The 21,677-nt window shown below is 40.3% G+C and overlaps 1 protein-coding gene across 1 annotated transcript; it reads right to left on the bottom strand.

The window, feature by feature from the left end:
- Positions 1-3,063: 3,063 nt before the first annotated feature.
- Positions 3,064-20,411, bottom strand: rlf (RLF zinc finger). Its single transcript, XM_017476023.3, has 8 exons — positions 20,173-20,411; positions 14,373-14,527; positions 13,485-13,566; positions 11,313-11,448; positions 10,541-10,743; positions 8,257-8,393; positions 8,011-8,152; positions 3,064-7,903 (listed from the first exon to the last, which is right to left on the bottom strand). Exons 1-8 carry the CDS (start codon positions 20,347-20,349, stop codon positions 3,290-3,292), a joined length of 5,646 nt encoding a protein of 1,881 aa, XP_017331512.2. The 5' UTR covers positions 20,350-20,411; the 3' UTR covers positions 3,064-3,289.
- Positions 20,412-21,677: the final 1,266 nt, after the last annotated feature.

Below are 21,677 nucleotides of genomic sequence, written 5' to 3'. Positions count from 1 at the left end.
AGTGACAGACAAGGAGAGTGACAGACAAGGAGAGGAATAGACAAGGAGAGGAATAGACAAGGAGACGGACAAGGAGAGGGAGAGACAAGGAGACGGACAAGGAGAGGGAGAGACAAGGAGACGGACAAGGAGAGGGAGAGACAAGGAGACGGACAAGGAGAGGGAGAGACAAGGAGACAGACAAGGTGAGTGACAGACAAGGAGAGGGAGATACAAGGAGACGGAGAAGGTGAGTGAAACACAAGGAGAGGGAGAGACAAGGAGACGGACAAGCAGAGGGAGAGACAAAGAGACGGACAAGGAGAGGGAGAGACAAGGAGACGGACAAGGAGAGGGAGAGACAGACAAGGTGAGTGACAGACAAGGAGAGGGAGAGACAAGAAATGTACCCTACAAAATGCATACTATAGCTATAAATGCAAACAAATAAATGGTCATTTGTCATCTGAGGGAGGGGGGCACATTCTTTTGGTAATAAGAATAGCTCTTTTTGTTTAGGTTTTTAGGCCCAGAACACCACACAGCCATAAACAGAACTCATAATTTGTGCCTGAGATTGAACTTACATTACCTTTCATATTCATGTTTGGATTAAACTCATTCAACTCAGGGGATCAAGCAAATAGCTTTAATGTCAATATAAGTCAATATATTGACTGAAATGAAATTGAGGCAACAATCAAATTGATACACTGATGCACAAATAGGCTAGCAAGGTGATTTGCTCATAACTACCTTATAATTCCCAAATCAAATGGTATGCTTACCCCAGATTCTGAACAAAGATGGTCACAATTATTTCATGAAACCGGTTGGACATGAATCGTTTTATGATTCGTAGATTGAAAGCAGATTTTAAAGTCAGAAGCAGAGTCCTGTCTCAGTTCAAGAATGAAAAAGTTCTTCAGTGACCTTGTGACCTTCAGCCAAGAGCAGCAGGTGCCAGAGAAGATTAGGCCCTAGTCACAATAACTGCATCTGTAAGTGAAACTCTTTCAGACCCTAGACATATAATAAAAAAATAATAATAATTCAGCTTCCAAATATTTTAATCATACATAGGCCTATATAAAAAAAATAAATAAATAAAAAACAAGAAGTTATTATGAACTAGTTAGCGTCGCTCAACATCAAGAAGCAAGATCAAATAAATCCCAACTCAAACCCAATTATTTATTTATCTTCAATAACCACTTTATTCTGATCGTGTTCGATCCCAGAAACACTGGCCGTGTTACATCCTGGATGGGACACCAGTCCGTCACACAAGTGAATCACTGTTACCTTAATATTCCTCAGCAGTTAAAAAGAATCTCAGGTTACACACCAAATTAAATATGATGCAGTGGAGCAACTAAAATCTCATTCATAGTAAGAGTGAGAATCTCGCTGCATTATTAGTACTTACAACGTTCAAGAAAGTCAACATGTAAGGTATTTCACAAGAAGAAGAAAAGTGCATCTTTTTATTAGAAAAATGGTCATGGAAAAAAAATTTACAAAGAAAATTCAATTTTTCAGTTAACGGATTGTAAAGACTGAAAAGAACCAGAGATCTGATGTAGCACAGGATCATGAGTGAAATAAGCGCCTCGAATCTACACAGAGAACAGGTGTAAATAAAATGTGGAAAAATTCAGGAAGCCCTGCGTAATCATTCCATAATATTATCCTTTATTACTCACCTTTAAATTACTACTAATCAATCATTCACTGGACTCATTCAGGTGAATGAATTTCCAGAGCCTCATATGAGATCTGGTTTGTGCACTTCCATGTGTGTATGTGTGTGGTGGGGGGTTCCTGCCCTTAGTCCTTTGAGGGCACAGCCCTAAAGATCCATGTTTTCTCGCTTCTAAAAAGCAAAACCAATACAGATCAAGACAAAGAGACAGAACTCGCTCCATCGCTCACATTAGCCTTGCCGTGCTAAACAAATCTCAAGTTTTGACAAATAATTTACATAACGACCATCAACATAGCCATTGCTTTTTCACTTACAAATGATCCGTAACTTTCAGTTCGGCTCGAAGTCCTACTCTACTGAGTGAAAGAGGAGCAGAGCGTAGATATGAATGCAACCATTTAAGAATGGATGTAGCAGCGTAATTCAGACAGCTTATTTTAAAGTGCAATGGAAACGCACCATCCTACATCAAGCTTCAATCTTTTGTTGCTTGCGTTTATATACGAAGCCGGCTGCTTCAAAACCAGCTCTGGGCTCTCTCTCTCTTAACCTTTAATTCAGTAGTCATCAGGAAATTGTAACCCCGAGAACGCTAATAGACAACAATTCAGAAAAGTGTTGTTTTTTGCATTGTACAACTACTCCAGTAAGTTTGCTCCTTAAACCCAGTTTGGTGGCTTGTAGACATTATAAACACAAACTTACAGCAGAAGCATTCGTTCCTTCAGTCATCTTCAGTAACTGCTATATCTTTGTAAGGGTCGAGGTGGATCCAGAGAATTTTCCAGGAACATTGGGTATGAGACAGCACTACATCATAGGAATCCATGCACACCCACAGCAAATTAGCGTGACCAATCCACCTAAAGGTCATTTTTGGGAGGTGGGAGAAATCCGGCGAACCCAGAGGAAACCAACTGCATTAAAATATTGTGTACTGCAGAAAGGAAGGACTGCACATAGCCAACTCATCTTTCTGGAGCCATACCACTCATGCCAATTTGATAAAACAGGCATCAAATTTACACAGTCATGGTCAGTATCTAGGAACAGAAATTCTCTCGTGTTAGGTGGAGGATGTCAATCTTACTCAAAGATTTCTGCTTGGGTGAAATATCTAGCATTTAAAAAATAAATAAATAAAACAAGTAAACCAGTATATTCTTAATAAACATCTCACCCAGCTAATGCCTTAAACTATAGAATGCAACAAATGTATTGTTTTTATAGTTCAAATGTTGCATTATTTAATTTGGCAACAAAATGACAAACATTCATGTCCTTTAAATAAATGTGAACGGTATTAGCAGAACAAATGACCTTTCTCATGGAAGTGTACAGAATGAGCTGGGACCTAAATAAAGAAAACAAACATCTTTGCATTTTAATATCCAGATTTTTTTTTATTTTATTTGCTTTTTCTGACACAAATAAACATGTGACTGGTAAGCAATCAGGATACATCACCTTGGCAGTTTGGCAAGTAACCAAGTCGTAGTAATGATAATGGAAAAATGGAAGTATTTTGGATCACCAAAAACAAAAGAAAACAAAAACATGAAGTGAACTCTCTACACAGTCCTAAGTGGCCGTTTGCGCAGGTTATGCTTGTGTTTCAGAGGGCAGAAGATCAAGCAGGGAAGCAGATGACTTGGGTCTTTCCAGGACCACCACAGGCTTGAGGAATTGAAGCTGCTTTATTGCCTGGTCACCACAGCCCATTAACGCCCTTTCCAAGATAAAACGAAGGTTTTCGATAGAACTACGTTCGTCTGTGGAAAGCAAAGACTTAAGAGGGGACAAGTGCGACATCCGACTGTGACTGATGCCGGATCGTCTCAAATTGTTCTCCTTGACAGAGTAGGTGTGTCGGAAGGAATCGCGTCGGCGAGGAGCATCGGGTTTATAGCAGGGGTTTAAGACTGTCCGCAGGGGGTCAAATTGAGATTTCTCTTCCTCTCCCTGTATGAATTTCAAAAAGGAGGACTCGAAATCCAATGGCTTGTAAGCCGCCATGTCAAATGCCCGTTGACCTAGATTGGGTACCATGGAATCTTTTTGAGCCAGTGGATGAGGTGCGGCAGGTAACGGCTCGGAGAGTTCAGAATTCTTCCCCCTTAGAGGATGACGTGTTAAGGACGCATTTGTGTGTATATAGATGGTAGCAGGAACACTAACAGCCCTGCTCTCTCTGTTTAAAGGCTCCAGTGATGCATTGTTGACATTTATTCTAAGGGTAGATGGTGGAGAAAGGTCAAGCGGTGGAGGGGGCACAAGAGGAGGTGCAGGAGAGTCGGTTTTTGTTCTCTCCTCCTGAGTTTGGTGCTCCCTGCCAACAAGCTTCTCTGCGTGGCCATTAGACACCCCATAAAGCACATCATCTGCACCAATCATTACACTGCAATCTGGAGGTGGATCCCTCGAGGGAGATGCCTCTTGTTCGGTTTTGATAGAATGGAGGCTCATGGGAAGGTGTGGCACCCCAGAGTTCTTAGGCTTGGCTTGATACTCCATTTTGAGGACCCCATTAGGAGCCCTGTCTGAATCTGGCAAAGCAGATACCGTTGATTTCTTCTGTATCAGTTCTTCTAGTTGCTCAGCAGTATAAAAAAGTGTGTCTTTATGTTTGTGTACAGCGACGTGAAGCATTTTGTGACACTTTAAGTAATGTCGGTGAAGGCTTCGCTTGCTAGATACCACAGAATTGCAGCTCTGTACCATGCATGGATAAGCCACTGATAAGCAGCGGTCTTGGCACATCTGCAAAGCCTCCTCAGGTGTTCGGTATGCAAACTTGGCCTTGGTTTTCTTTGGTTTAACACATTTGACATCCAGTCCCTCCTCTGAGGTTTCTTCAGTGTGTTCAACGTTCTCCTCAGCTTTAAGGGAGCATCTTAAAGATGGCCTTTTGGAGCCCTTCAGAGACTGAGAATTGGACGTGATGATCAGTTTTTTTTGGCAGCCACTATTCGATCCCTCTCGCTTGTGTGTACTTTGTAGACGCACCACAAGGGGACCCGAGTTGTCATAGTGCCTGTACACATTTTTGAACTTGCAGATAGATGACGGAGCCGTGGACTTCAGTGGAGTCTGATTCTGGTGTATTTGATTGGTGTGCCGCAAAAGGCTGCTCTTCAGGTGGTAGGTCGCATTGCACTTGGGATAGGTACATTTGAATCTCGGAATCGGCTCCTCCGATACTGGATGGCCTTTGCGGCAATGTCTGTTCAGACTGGATACATGATTAAACTGCTTATTACATCCATCATGCTTACAAGGGAAAGTCTTCTGACAACGAAGATTGGAGCGGTGGAAATGTACAACCTGTAGATGGCGCAAAAGGTTGAACTTCTTAGCGAAGCCGGCACCACAGCCCTTATGTAAGCAACAATAGGGTTTGTCTTCGTCTGGTTTCACTTTTGTCATCAATCGTTCGCTAACCCTTCTGTTCAGTGAGGCTCCACCTCCGTCCGTTTTACCCTCGGAAGTGCCTTCTTGTGATGACGAAATGGGTTTACCCCTCAACCTCTTGTGTTTGGTCATAATTTCACCATTACTTCTCTCAGTGTTGCCTTTCCATACACAACGGTCTACATTTAGAAGCCTGTTCGTCCCAGTAGACAAATTCTTTTGGTCAGTATTGACCTCAATTGTCTTGGGAGCAGAAGGTGGAGAATCACCAACCTTCTTTGGAAAAGAGCACAGAGTTTGCTCTGCCATGTCCTTGCTCAGGTTATGTTTCTGAAGCAAATGGGCCTTCAACTCTTTCTTTTCTTTGTAATCCCTAGGGCAAAGGTGGCATTTAAAAGGCTTAAACTTGAGTGGGTTAAAAATGTCCATCTGTTTCACCTTCTCATCAGTATAGTCATGCTTTTTGACATAATGCTGCATCAGCGCATGACTAGTAACACTTTTATAGAAGCAGCCTTCAACTTCACAAGTGAAAGGCTTGCTTATGTGCATGCCGTTTTCTGGTTTATCGCCATTAAAAGAAGGATCTTTAACCGATGTTGGTGGTGATTCTGCCTTGCAAGACGGCTGAGACCTTAACTGCTGTTTCGGCAAATCAGCAGCTGCTTGGTGAGATCCTACCTCAATTTTGCTTGCTGTTACTTTGGTTTCCAATATAGCATTCACAGTTTTAGTACAGGTCACCTGTGGCACTTTAGACCCTGAAGAATGTGAACTATGATTGACTTTTCTAGAGGTGGTACAATTAAGACTTAGCTGATTAAGCCCTAGCACAATTTCGGTCAATGCGCCAGACAGTTCAGTTTGACTACCACTCGCTGAAGGTGTTTGATCACACGGTGTGGAATCTGTAGCCAGGTCTTGCCTAGATCCTTTTGTAGGACCTATATCTTGACCATTAAGCTCTTTCACAGGTTTAACCTTTGAGCGAGTTTCATTTTCCACTGTTTGGCATACTGTATTTTGTTTTATCAACTGGCTGGGATGGACAATTCTCAAGTGCTGTTGGATCTCTCTGGTATTACTGAATGTCCTTCCACATTTTTCCAATCCACAGGTAAATTTTTTACCATCAAAACACACAGCTACACAAGTCAGTAAACCCTTGGAGTCTTTGCTTTCCAGGTGTTGTGATGAGAGGTTGGTTTGTTCACCAATTAAACATTCGCCTTTTGATCCAAAGGATACTTTTGAGCAATCGTCGGCATCTATAACAGGCAGCAAAAGTTTCCTTCTCGCTTTCCTCTGGGCCTCAAAGTCCTTTTCTGTGAAGGATATGCCATGGGTGTCTATGTGTTTCAGAAATTCCTGACGAGAGTAGTAAAACTTCTTACAGCCTGGGCTGGTGCAAGTGTACGCAGCATCTCGGAAGTGTTGAGCCTCATGGTGGTACAGCTGACCTAGGTCACAAAAGGAGACGCTACAACCTTTCAGTTCGCAGTGGTAGGACAGCCGAAAGCCATGTCTGTGCTTGTGCGTGATGAGTTTGTTGATCAATTCAAAACGAGCATTGCAACCTGCAACTACGCACATGTAAGGACAATCCCCGTAATGTATGAGGCGGTGCTTCTGGTTGTGATAGGCTGTTATAAATGTTCGCCGACAGAACATGCACTTCTCTCGGCGATTATTCATCTCGAAGTAATGTTTGACGTTTGGGTCTGTGTCGTCATGATCGTTCCTCAAGTGAATGCTCAAGTACTTGAAAAGTTTGAAATTTTTTGAACAGTCAGTGGCAGGGCAAACATAAACCTCGCGATCCTGTAACTTATAGTGAGTATTGATGTAATCAAATGTGATGTAATCGTCATCATCTGCTTCCTTATTAGGCACAATGGCAGTTGGTTCCATGACGTGCTCTAACACATCAGGGGATGGGTCCAAGAGTATCTCACCGGGTTCCAAGTCTTTCAAATCATCTTCACCTGTTTCTAGCTTTTGTTCGGTTTTCACCTTATTCTTAACTTTCTTCCTTTTCAGATGGTATGGAGGCATTTGGAGGTGTTTTTTGGAATGTGCCACAAACTCGTCTTTGCTTCCGCATTTTTGCAGGCATACAGGACACGTCCACGTGCCGTTGTCCACGTGCTTTCTGGCATGATGACACAACCGTGACTCAGTCACCTCCTTCTGGCATATCTCGCAACGTACTTTGTACAGAAGCCATCTTTTGGATCTTTCTGAAGTCCAAAGAAGCACTTTTGAGCTTTTTCGTTGCGACGTCCCTTCATCTTTCTTGTGCTGCTCACTATTATCTTCAGAACTGCTGCATTCTTCATCCTCATGCTTTTCTTCTTCAACATGTTCCTCTTCTCTGTTCAGCCCAGTGGGCACACTATGGACATGTTCCTCCACAGGGCTGTCCTCTTTCTCAGGTTCCAGTCCAAGCAACTTAATACAGAAATGCTTTAAAGTCTTCCAGTCCCAGAACTCCGGGTCAAAAGGCCAGTGGGCTTTGAGTGCAAGCAGCAGTTCACACCGTAACGAATTTGGGATTATAGCATTCTCCTCATCATACTTTTGATCTGGACGTTTGTAAAGTTCCTCAAGGCCTGCGAACACCTCTGGAGAGGGGCTTAAAAGGAATTCCGTGAGCTGGCATGCTCGCAGCACCTCCAAATCATCCAGGAGGAGACAGGCCACAGTTTTGCAGACAGTGGTTTTGGTTTCTGGATACTCTTGCCTTGGAAGCTGAAGGGCTTTCACACAAAGCTCAACAGACACTGGAAGACCAAGGTGCATTACCTGGGGAAAAAAATGCATCTTGGTTACAAATTATCAGTTGCACCACTCGACTGTTCAAAGCTGATAAACAAAATAGAAAACCCAGAAGTAAAGGAACAATTCTTCACCTCAGTCTGAATTACTCGAATAAGGAAAAGCAGATGGTGGACAGTCTTTGCTATAGCCCCAAACTGGAGGCAGCGTTCAAGGAACGATTCAACAGAACCATCAAGCCTCCTCTGCAGCTTACTCCAAAACAGTGTCAACTCCCTGGAAAAAAGATAAAACCCAGATTTAATCCATCTACACAATCTTCAAGTTCGACTTTCAAGATGAAGAGAATATTCGTGCAGCTCAAAAGTATCAACACACACCAGGAGCAGTACAGGCTTCCTTTCTGCAGCTGCTGCGTCAAGTACGTTGTGCAAAGGATGAAGGCTGTGTTTTCATCACCTTCCGTCTCCATATTGCAAATGATGTCCAAAACATCCTTGCCATCCAGTCTGGAAATCTAACCAGGACAAGACAAGTGTATTACAATACAGCAAACAAGTGTAGCATAACACACTGCCCTGCAAGAGTCCTTGCTAAACTGCAGTTTATGAAATTACACCCACTCAAAGCTATTTCTGTCTTTACAAATGTACTGCTGAATATGACACTACTTTTACTAATTAAGCTGTCCAGGATCACTTAACAAGCTCTTCAACTATTTTGTTCCCTCTCCTACATGCAGCTCTTACAGCGGCACGATCCGGATAACAAACTCATGAAATTAAGTTACTGTGATGTTTACTAAGATTCACTAAATAACCACAAGTATTTTATGATGTCTCACTGGATGTAAAAGACCTCAAAAGTAATGTTTTTTTCTATTTAAAAAATAAAAATAAAATTAACAACACGACAGAACACAAACAATAAGATACATAATGCAAAATTACACTTTTTATGCTTCCTGAACAAATATTGAAACATTTTTAAATAGCTGCTGCTATGTATTAGTTTAATATTTTGCCTGCGTCTCACTATTGGGCATCAACATCTTCACAGGGGAATGTTATTTTTGTCATTTATTTAAACCCCACCAACACGTAGTTAGACCAAATCTAAGTGCGCAATCATATAGGAGTAGGCCAGGTTTTCATTTCATAGTTAGATACTGTATATAATTGTGCACACTGCTTGTAAAAAAAAAAAAATTGCCCCAATCACTCTCATACTAAACAGTTTTACATCTTAAAATGAAATACAACATGAAACAAAGGCAACCCGAGTAAACACACAATACAGTTTTTAAATTATTAATGTGATTTATTGAAGCAAAAATGTTATCCAATACCAACTGGGCATGTGTGAAAATGGATTTTCCCCCATACTTACTAATTCCCCAAATCTATGAAATTGCATTCATAATGGGGTTCAGCTGGACTAGACACAACCTGATTACAGGCCTGATTACTGCAAACCCTGTTCAATCAAATCGACACTTAAATAGAAATTTTTTCAACACCATGAAGTTGATTAAAAGGTCTTACTAAAAAGTCTGGGAAGATTCCAAAGAATCACAGTGAGAGCAGTTATCTTCAAATGGAAAAAAAAACTCGCCATGGTAATAAACCTTCTCAGAAGTGGCCAACCTTCCAAAATTCCTCCACAGCAACTACACATCCAGGAAGTCACAAAATAGCCACAGACAACATGAAAGGACCAACAGGCCTCTCTTGCATCAATAAAGGTCACTGTTCATGACTCCACTATCAGAAAGACACTGGGCAAAAATGGCCTCCATGGAAGAGTGGCGAGGGGAAAACCACTGCTGACCCAGAAGAACATTAAGGCTCGTCTGAAGTTTGCAAAAACACACCTTGATGATCCTCAAACCTTTTGGGAGAATGTTCTGTGGATTGATGAGTCAAAAGCTTGGAAGACAGGAGAAAAGAACAGCATACCTACGGTCAAGCATGGTGGTGGAAGTGTGATGGTGTGGGGATGCTTTGCTGCTTCAGGGACTGGGCAACTTGCAATAATTGAGGGAAACATGAATTCTGCTCTCTACCAGAAAATACTAAAGGAGAATGTCCGGTCTTCAGTCCGTAAGTTGAAACTCAAGCACAACTGGATTATGCAGCAACACAATGATCCAAAGCATATAGGAGTAAGTCCTAGAAGTAAGTAAAAGACTGATCTCCAGTTATCGGAAGCATTTGGTTGCAGTTATTGCTGCCAAAGGTGGCACAACCAGATTTTAATGGGGCAATTAGTTGTTTTTCACATTGGTGACAGGTGTTTAACTTTTTTTTGCTTAAAAAAAAATTCTATATATGCCTTTGTTTTATGTTATATTTCATTTGAAGACCTAGAACTATTTACTTAGTGAGAGACAAAAACAGAAGCAAATATTTTTTCACAACACTGTATGTGAAATAAAAATCTTGATCTCAAATGACTTTCCACTCGATATGACATAAGTGTTGCACCCCCTACATGGTGCACTGTATGTAACGCACCCCATTTCGAATTCAGCCACAGGAAAATAATGGCACAAAACGACGTCATTATTTTATCTTTAACTTTTAAGCTATTCTATTAGGGCAGCCAGTCACAATGTTCTCATGGCAGAAACTTTCATATATACGAAGGGACAGAGTTAAATACCTCCAGAATGGCCTCCTCGCTGGGCAGCTGCTGACAGAGCTGTGTGACATAAGTTTGACGAAAGGTGGCCTGATTAGGCAACAAGCTGCAGTTGCCACAGGCTTTAGTGAGGATCAGAGCCTTCTCAACTTCACCTACTTTCTCCAGATGCTTGATCCTCATCTCCAAAAAGTCCCCTCCCTCCAGACCCAGGTACGCATTTACTGTTGGGACGTTAAACAGATTAATATCAGTTCGCCACATAGCCAAAAGAAAGAGGAAGAGTGATGTACTTTGTTTTGATATGTCTATGTACATAGGCATAAAAACAAAAATCTTTTTATTGATAAATCTCAGAACACAATTTCAAATAAAAATTCAGTTAAAATATTGTTCTACACATTTAAGTAATGAGCCTAACATTTAAATGACTGGTTTATGTTCATTAAATAAACCTGTACTGAAGGGGCCCACAGAGGTATAGATATATATTTTTTAACAATTAAAGTGGTCCCTGGCTTCAAAACATTCGAGAAGAAAAAAAAAAAGGCATCTACTTATTTACACCAGCATTTCACAAAATGACCCATCAGCATATAAATGTAACGGTTAATATTTTAAGATATAAACATTAACCAGACACAGCCCCGACACCACAGAGTTCTCAAACCAAGATCTCCCAAGACAATTTTTCTCAGGTTCGACTAATAGCTTATGAAGTGAATCAGGTGTGAAACACCAAGCTACACACTGCAGCTGTAAGTGTAAGACAAGGAAATACTAAGCTGCTGACATTCATCGACATCTGTGGGCTGCTTGGTGAGAAGGGTGATGAGGGCAGGGTTACTCCATGCCCCGCCCTCTCCAGTGATCTGTACCAGCGCCTGCAGGTCTGTGCTCCCATACTCCAGCATAGCTTCATGCGCCGCCTGCAGAGAGACACATTGAATTCTCAAATTTATATTCAACCAAAGGCACCAGAGCGGCCTCTCCAGATTAGACCGTAGCCTTCTGCTGACTAAATAAAACTCAGCTGACACCATCATGACTGATCAACTCATTCATCCAGATACATGTTTAATAATGTGTTATTAAAATTTATTACACTGCATACACCTAATAAAACTACTGACTTTCATCAGGCGTCATGTGGTAATGATAAAAGTATCATTTAAGCCTTATAAGACAGAAGGTAAATTTTAAAAAAAATAATTTTTAAAAAAAGTGTAGAATGTGTCACAATAACGCAACTGCCGTCAAAAAGGTTGCATCGTTCTCCAACTACAAAGTGATAACATACGTACACAAATCCGAGGAGACAGACCTGGAGTTCATCTAGCAACGTGTGACCAAACTGCTTGATAAGAGACTACAAGTGTATAGCGCCAGAGTTTTTCTTGGCCTTGTCGCTTCTGGTTTGCTCGATCTAAATCAATCCTATTGTTAAAAACACCATAAAGTTCAATTGAATCGCTATATGGTTTCAGCAAAATGGTGGGCTATTTGGAGATCATTTAGTTTTCATCTAGGAGAAGGGTCATTGTCAAACCATCAACAAAACGAACAACTCATCATACACATCAGGACAATGTCCTGCAGAAAAGCACCGAAGGTCGGTCCTATACAAGTTACACGCTTCAGTTGTTCATGGAATACTGAAGGGGTTTCTCTTTTGCTTTTTATATTACAGGCAAGTTCTGGCACATCTTGCAGTATTGAAGTACCATATCACACCCCCAACACTTCTCAGCTCATGCAGATCTGCTGTTACAGCTGCAGGATACTTTGGCCTCTTCAACCTACACTGGCCCTGCTAGTTCACAAATATAACCTATGAACTTAAGCTATCTGACTTGTTTTTTGGAGAAATAACATAGCAGAACTCACATAGACTGGATTTAGATGAAGCAGGTTTATTTAGCAGTCAGCAAACACGACGAACTGATCCCAGGCTTGCACCAAAGTACCGTCGGTTACAATGCTCTTTATATACACATTTCAGGCATGGTATAAAATTCCCTTTTGGGTACATCCTTATCACAATCTTCCACACGTGTCCCAGTTACATAATTTCCCATTATTTCTAACAGGCCCCAAGTTTTTTCCAGTTAATGCAGCTGTGGATTTCCCTTTATCTTTTTTTTGGTCTACTTCTCCCTCCCGCAAACGTCACCGTTTGAGTCATTGCACTAAAGGGCCTTTATGTTTTTTCTAACATTTTGCTTACTCCTTATTTTTTAAATATGGACAGATAGATAAATTAATTGATCGATGGATGGATGGTAATTGACTCATTTATGTCAACAAATGTCCACCCCTACATCTCTCTTTTGCTGAGTGAGTGAGTTTCTTCCTTATCTATTCCTGTGCAGTGTACTCATGGCCTCTCATGTACACACACCCCGCCCGTGCCTGGGGTCCCCTTGAATGCACATATATCGACCCACACACACACACACAAACCTGTTCACTTTAACACTGAATTTCAGGAGTTTTTACATGTCGGATGAGGTTTAAAATTTTTATATTTTATTACTCTGAATTTCAACATAACTTTCCTACATAATCTCCAACACAGTCAAATGGTTGAATATCTTTTTCTTTTTAAATCTCTGGAAGAGTGTTTAAGAGAAATGAAAGCTGCATTAAGAAATTTAATTTCTGCCTTTAGAATAACAGTCCATGAACTTAAAGACTGAAAATCAACATGTGGTTTAGTAATCTTGTAAAACACACACAGAGTAAGAAATATTATTCCTGTGCACAAGTTACTGTCAGAAAGAACAGACTTTCTAAATAGATATGAAAGGAAGAAAAGAAAAAAAACAAGCATTTCTCTCCCAGACAGACATTCTCCTTTAACTTCTGCATTTTCAGTTTAGGTTTCAATATTATTTATACGCCCTCTTCTTGAGCAGTTTTGTAAAGGGGGTAAAAAGGCAATGCAGTGAGGGTCACATCTCACCTGAACAGAGCCGTGAAACTGCAGCCAGGCTTCAAGTGGGATCTCATTGTGAGGCACGGACAAAAGCAGCTCAAAGCAGCTCCTAATTAAAGCAGAACAGAGCAGCATTTAGGCAATGCTGGGGAAAAAACAAAGTCAGTAAGAGAGAAAAGAAAGATGAGGTGAATTTTAAGATGACCTCAGACACTTTGGTTAGGGCTGACTGAAAAAGATTCAAGTGAATTCATGCAAGAAACTCAATTCATTATAAAAGAAGAAGAAGAAAAAGAGAAAGAAATCTTAAATGTACACAAATATGCATTGGGGGTATCGATATCGATAATCTCTCACAATACACTGAGACATTGCAAGTAACACAAAACATCTTTAAAACAATAATAAATGATTGAGTTACAGAATTTGTACGATTGTTATGTATATATTTTATTTAAAATAGTAAAATTATTTAATTTTGTGGGCATTACATAATTTATGCTACACCACCGCTTTGCTGGCAAACCTATATATCGTGACTTAATAAAGTATCGCGACACACAGTATTTACCCAATATTAGCAACACCTATTAGCATTTCTCACTGAAGTACTCTTCATGTCTGCAAAAAAAAAACATTTAGCGAGGCAGGAAAAAAAATAAAGCAATATTGATATCATTTTGTCATATTGCTCAACCGTAGTGCTGACTGTGTGACTGGAAGAATAAGAAAGGGGGAAAAAAAGATAGTGAAAGAAAGAAATCATATCCACAAGCTCCACAATCATGCTGTGATGTTTTAGCATCAGCTGATTGAGGCGGTAGAACATAACTGACTCCATCCCTCCTTAAAATGATCCACGGTCAGAGCCCTGATATCGATCTGGTGCTGAAGTTCTCTGAAAGCAGTACTTACAGCGCAAGTCTCTTGAGTACGAGGGCCACACTGGACGAATTGGCCGTCAGGTGTGGCCTCGCTGAAGCAAAGCAGTTGATGGAGAGACAGTAGACCTCCAGCAGCGTGAGTCCGTGCTCTACAGAGTTCCTGCTCCCGGCGTAGTGCATGAGAGCCTGCAGAGAACAGAAAATCGCTCGTTCATTATTCAGCCAAATAAATGCTCATGGTCCTTAATGTAAACCTACAGGCTTTTCTATTCACAGTGAGAACCCATGGGCATTAACTGCAATCATTTCTTTGCTTATTCAATTAATCAAACATTTAAATGTAACAAAGGAGAATTTGCTAATTGGTTAATGATGCATTCATTCATAGACTCCCTATTCGTGTGTTATATTCATAGTGTAATTGTGTTCATTTCAGCAAGGAGCACTATTATATTGTTCAAGAGTGTTAGGAATAAAGACTGTACAACGTGGACGACTGTTTTCTGTCTATTTGAATTGCTAAAGTGTCTCTAAATGATATGCAAGTAGAGAAGTATGACCGAGCTCGCCATTATACGAAAATAATCCGTGGTAAGTGGTGTGACATGACCCAATGTAAAGTATCATTACGGTTACCATCCTGAAGTTGATTATTTTCCGATAACTGAACATCCCAAACAGTTTTATTCCTCTTAAACCACAGCTCTACCATTTGTTTATAATATCAATGCTGAAAAACAAGTTAGTTCCAGTTATTACTTATGGTCTATAATATCTAAACAGTCAGTACCTCATCAGACTCTTTCTTTCTCGAAGTAAGGTGCTAAAAAAAAAAAAAATTGCAGCTTTTCATGATACTGAGATATTGCAAACCCCACTTTACCTCTGACTGTTACAAAGCACCGACAATACATCCTTCTTCCAAAAAAAGCACATAAAATAAAAACCCTGTGATTAACCTTGTAGCCAAAACTACGGTCAGATCTGATGATGTAGAAAATCAATCGACACCTTCAGACCAGTCAGTAAAGAGAATCCAACAGTGCTTGCGGTACAATCTGTGAATCTTAGCTTCAGAAATAAACGAAAGAACTGTGCTGATCATTTATTAAAGATGACTGTGCAGCTGTACTGGAAATGAATTTAACATAATAGCCCAAAATAATCGAGCAGGAGTTACAATAACTGTGTGGCAGAAAATCAAGAAACCACACTTCCTCTACTGTCAAGTTGCAACACACACTAACACGATTTACAAATGTGAAATTTATATATTTCAGCAAAGCTGCTGTGACAACGTCCACTGTTAAAAGCACTACGCAAATAAAATGCATTGAATTTGCACAGGCAGAGTCTAATAAAGCACAGTACAGTGCAACATCCAGGTAGTGTCTTCAGAGGTGGCAGAAGTGTGTGCATTTCACAAATCTATAAATCCAACTATTGGCTAGTTATTTATTTACACACATACATACATTTTTTTAAAAACATTCTGATTAAATTTGAAATATTTTAGTTGAATTGTACGTGCTGTAATTTGGCTTGTTGATATTCTGCCACCAAGCCACGTCGATCCCATTCTGCTACACAACGGCCATTTGATTATTAGCGTGCGGTTTAAATAGGACTCATTCACCGTACACTTTAAACACAGTCACCCATAAGGAGCCATATTTAGCACTCTTAACAATGACCTATTATCAGATTGTTCATCACTGTACAGAAGACACCCTGTTTTAACACTGAGCAGCTAATGTGCTGCCAAACTCAGGAGAGACTACGTGTGAGGAAATCCCTGATCGACCATTCACCTAGAACCATCTGCTCCGTGGTACACTGATTGGACCTTCGGGACCACAGCAGATGTACCTTGGGTAACAGTGCGATTTCCCCCCGGCCCTTAAACACGCTGTCTCGCTCTTACTTAGACACACACACACACACACACACACACACACACACACACACACACACACACACACAGAGAGAGAATCCCCTTAACCTAGATGCTGGTAATAAAGAACAAATTGTGGTGCTGGGTTTAACCTTCAAGGATATTCTTCAAAAAATTATAACAACCCTGAGCAGAGATATCCAAGAAATGGTAGTTTCAATAATGATGTATAAAATAATAAAATTAAATAAATGTTGTACTTAAAAACACATCACATTGCACTATTAAGAGATTGGCGGATCTCCAGGCATCTACTTCAAACTAGCTTTGTGGACCACACTTGTTACGATCACGTGTTTAAATACAATGCCGGTCTAAACGGGGAAGCCCTTATATTATTATTAAAAGCAGGTATAATTCTCTCAAACATTACACCGTCCTTTAAGTAAAATAAATAAATAAACACATTTACTAACAGGAGAATCAACTGTCAATATTAGGGTTAGTTGACCCTGAGAAATGAACACTAAGGTGTGAGTGGAGAAAATAGAAGACAGTTCTATAATACATATGTTTAATGAGTTGAGTCTTAGTCATTTATTTAAGGTCTATTTAGGCATAATTAAGAACTAAACCCTTGGGAATTTGGGGGCTTTTTGGCTGTTTTTGTATCACAAAAAAAATACAGGCAATGCAACCTCCCCCCACACACACACCCCTCCCCTTTTCCTCTTTAAACTTAAACCATACTACATCAACACATTAAATCATAAAAACACACAAACAAAAAATCTGACTTAAAGTCTGAACTGCGGATACCAACTTTCCCCCATGCCTGTTTATGCTCGATACAAAACGGCAAAGATATTCCAACAAATGCAACAACTGTCCTGTGTCACCCTAGCATGTATTTCATCTTGATGCAGGTTTCTGTTCCTCTTTATGGTACAGCACAAATCTCTTGCTGAGCCAGATTAGATGTAAATGAGTGACATTTGCACAATGAAAAGCAGCAGGTGGGGTGCATCAGGTTGTAATCTCAGTGGGTCTGTCCTACAGAGACACCCGTGAAGAGAGACAGGGACTCGTGAGGAAGACATGGCGTCTGGTGAAAAAGTCACCAATCGGGACATCAGAATATACATCAAACAGAAATTACTGGTCAGCGCTGCAGAGTTTGTTTTCTAAAATCTCACAATGCAAGAACAGCATCCGCTCACTGCAGTTAGTCTCCTCAAATTCCTCACGCACTCAGTAATGTATACTACATCCTGAATTCCTCTTAAACTTTTCTGCTCATGATTACAACTCTTCCTATACTTCCTGGAGGTGGTACAATTTCCCTGCTTATCGCATACCCATCTGCATTGTGTTCTGTATATATTTCTAACTTATTCTATCCATTATCTATTCATGTTTATCCAGTATTTACTCTTGCTGCTTTTAAGAACATAACACCATTATTTACATGGACGACAATAATCAGATATTAACCCGATTAAGACGATACTCTGATTAAGAAACTAGGAGGTAAACAGTGATTATTGATGACCTTAATCTGACTAGTCATACTTGAAGTAAACACAAATGGAATTAAGACATGTGGAGTATTCCTGTTTTTGTCGCATTATCGACATGCGTTACAGACATGTACACACCTTAATCACACTATTAACGTCGTGTGGGAGTTTTCACCGCATTTTGCGACAGGACATGTACACACACACACGGCAGTGCTCAACCATTTGACAGCAAACAAGAGAGCACGGCTGCATCCTAAACCGCGTACTTACCTATTACAGTATATAGTAGGAGAAATACATGCATCTCCGCTACTATATAGTAGGTAAGTACGCAGTTTCGGACACAGCCCTGGGTCCAATCGGTCGTCTATTTGCACGTACAGTACGAGAGAGAATTAAATGCACTTGAAGCTTTCATAAAATTACAAATGAAACACCCAAAACTGTATACGGTAACATAAAGAAGACGAACTGTATGTTGATACGTGAAATTCTGGAGGGAACGTCGGACAGCGTGGGGACGTAATGACGTGTGCCGTTATTCGATCTATGTTCTATAACATGTAAAACTGGTACATGAAAGGAATATTCTAAAGGCCACTCATCTAAACACCTTAATCACAATATTGTCTTATACAGTCAATAATTAGATTATTGCTATCCATGTAAACTTGGTCAGTCAATGTCAGACGTAATTTCATAGTAGGAACATTATTCATAATTTCACACTTTTGATGAGGTTTAAGTGTTCATGATCCACTTTTAGTCACCTAATACAAATCTACTAAATGACTAAACATCTTTTTACACACTTTATTCTTAGGGACTTAACATTATTCCTCAAGTGGATTTTTTCCCCCCTGCATTAGCTTTTAAAGCAATACAGAGCAAGAGGAAAAAAAGGAATTTAACTGTATTTTAAGTAGTACAATAATATATTTTGGCACCGTGCAAAAACACGTCATGTTATTGTCACTTGCTTGCAGCTGTATTTCAGTCATGCAGAAATTTTCCTGTAGTGTGCCAAAACTCTGACAGGAAACCACATATCTGTGGCTTTTTCAAAAAAATTATTCTTTTTCCCCCCCTTTTCTTGTCCAAGGTGCACACCAGGAACGTTTGAAATCCATCTGAAATACGTCTACTTGATCAAAAAAATAATGGTCAAAAACTTGCGCCTGTGTATCGTTTGCAACTCACAAGATAATATTAATAATTCCCCGAAACTGCTATTAGTTACTTTCATCCATGCATGTCCCCTGGAACATCACATACACCGTCAGGTGCACAAAAACAGAAAAAGCGAAGGAGGACTGAGGAGGAAATGTAGCTTTTAAAGCAAAATTAAAGTATCATAATAGGAGTTATAATCTGATTATACATGATACTAGCACTGTTTACATTTCAAAAGTGTGTTTCTCTTTAGGAGTTGTTCTTAAATAGTCTGTCCCAAGCCGGGCCTACATAAACAGGATTTAAAGGAAACTGTTGCACCTTAGGATCACATCATGTTCGACAAAGATTAAAAGGTTCATTGTTTTGTTCAATGCATGACTGGAAACATTATAATCCCCAAACATAAACATACTTCAACTCCACATCTACAATGCACAAAAACAGTTTCTTTTGGCGCAGTTGCTGGCTCCCAAAAAAGAGGAAACTTCTGTGTAAATTTTAAGAAGACCAACATAAAGACCTGAGCTGTAGCTTGGCTTTCTACGTGACTAAATACACACACACACACACACACACACACACACACACACACACTTGCCTTAGTGAACTTTGCAAAGTTGTACCTGCATCAAGCAAAGAGATGGAAATAAAATAAAATAGCAAAAACGACAACACATGATCATGGCTATAATTTGACGGGGTGCACAGAGTAAAAACACACAGTCGCCCCACCCGACACTGACCAACTGGTCTCCAATGTGTATTAATATAAATATATAAAATAGGATATATTTGACATCTAAAGCCTCAATGATTGACGTTGAAAGACATTCCATAATTATGTGGGGAGGTCAAATAAAATGCATTATATTCAAATAAATAAATAAAGTCAGGAACTGACACTATAAACTGTGGGCCAATCTATATGGCACGCAGGATCCATAAATTGTAGTTGTGCACGGGGGGGGGGGGGGTCTTCAAAACTACAGCGATAACTATTATTAAATAATAAACCGACCTGCAACTGGAGCCACAGTACAAATTAGCAACACGAATAGCTAAAAATAAAAGAAGGAGGGGAAAAAAGCACACTGGAATAAAACCTACATTTGGTTCCCTTGAAGCTACATAGTTTAGCTTGCTAGTAGCGTTTAGCTAACATTAGCCCTGTAGCTACTGTGTGTGAAACAATTCGCCGTTTCACTGCGTCGTGTTTTTTGTTTTGCTTTTTTCTTTACCTGACAGAAGTTGTCGCAGTACTCGGTGGACGAGGCCTCCGAGATGTCCCGCTGTCTCAGGGCGGCCTCGAGGTGCTGCAGCGTCGCCTGCAAACTCTCCATGGCATAAAACGTGTCCTCGTCCGCCCAGCCTTGGCCACTCCGCTCCAAATCCCCGTCCGTGTTCTCGTCCGCCATCTTCACTCCTGGCCCCTGCGCGTACGCATTCAGTGCGGTCACGTGATCACAGCCAACCGTAGGATCGACTTAGAAGTGGGGGAGACCTCGGAATGGGAGGGGTCGAACTGCGTCCAATCAGATAAGGGGGTCCTCAGGGACCAATAGGAAAGCACGCACAGTTACACCCCTGGCGTTTGGATGCTAGGACACGCCCGCGGCGTGGGGGCGGGGGAGGAGGAGGAGGAAAAGGGGGGACGCAACCCCCGCAAACGCAGATTCCTTGCTTTAGAACGGGGCACAGAAATACACCTGGCCTATTTTGTATATCTATTTTATCAGTAAACCAACTGTAGTTTCCATGCTTCAATTTTTTTTTTTATATCTCCAGAAAAACTGAATAAAAACCTTGTTGCACCCTTGTAGCAAGTTCATAAGACATTCTGTTTTACTTTCAATGCATAATCCCAAACCCTAAAAACACATACAGCCACTTGCCTCTTTAATAGGAATACATGTAAGCTTGCTTATTTATGCAATTATCCAATGAGCCAGTCATGCAGCAGCAGGACAATGCACAGGTACAAGATTCAATAGTTTATTGTTATATTAACAGTAAAATGGACAGTAACACTGTACTGTACAGTGAAATTCTTACTCTGCATATCTGTACAGATAGTGTTATAAAATGCACTGTGGTTTTAGAATGTGATTATATGCAACACGTAGAATATCAATTATAATACAAGTACTGATGTGAGGAAGGTAAGACAATAAAAAGGCCACAATCATACAGGGGTACAGGCGTTCCTATTAAAGTGGCTGGTGAGTGTACTATAACCATACATAAAAAACAGAAGACTCGTTAGTGAACAATCATGAGGCAGGAGCAGTTTGAGTTTATGACTCACCCACCGTGGGGGCTAGATTACCTGAGGGGCCTTCCCATCTACAAATGCAGCTTTATTTACGTCGTGTTATAGCTTTAGGAAAAAAGAGAAATAAACACTGACTATTTTGTATTACTATTTTATTTCTTTTCAGAGAATGGGCTCTCCTTTTCAATCTGGTTCCTCTCAATGTTTCTTCTTTAATTTGTCTAGACAGATTTTCCTGACTGCTCTTTGCTTGCTTATTAGGGATAAAATCTCTAGGCAAATAAAATATAATTATGAAGTCAGTTAATGGAGTCATTCAAAACAAGGCTTAAACAAGTGTGGCCTGGCCTTTAGATTTCACAATTACTTGTTTGCCGGTTTGGCATCAAAATTATTTCAGAATGTATTCAGCTTTCGTCTGGCCGAGATACATTACACAGTAACTAAACTAACACAATGAACACATTTTCC

This window comes from Ictalurus punctatus, chromosome 9 (assembly GCF_001660625.3).
Source record: "Ictalurus punctatus breed USDA103 chromosome 9, Coco_2.0, whole genome shotgun sequence".
Classification (NCBI taxonomy): domain Eukaryota; kingdom Metazoa; phylum Chordata; class Actinopteri; order Siluriformes; family Ictaluridae; genus Ictalurus; species Ictalurus punctatus.
This window is presented reverse-complemented; position numbering and strand designations above follow the sequence as displayed.

Excerpts from the sequence above, each read along its gene's own strand:
- rlf (XM_017476023.3), bottom strand. The coding sequence starts at position 20,349 with ATGGCGGACGAGAACACGGACGGGGATTTGGAGCGGAGTGGCCAAGGC. Across the intron at positions 8,394-10,540 it reads GCGAGGAGGCCATTCTGGAG|ATTTCCAGACTGGATGGCAA; the intron begins GTATTTAACTCT and ends TGTCCTGGTTAG. Across the intron at positions 7,904-8,010 it reads TTCGAGTAATTCAGACTGAG|GTAATGCACCTTGGTCTTCC; the intron begins GTGAAGAATTGT and ends TTTTTTCCCCAG.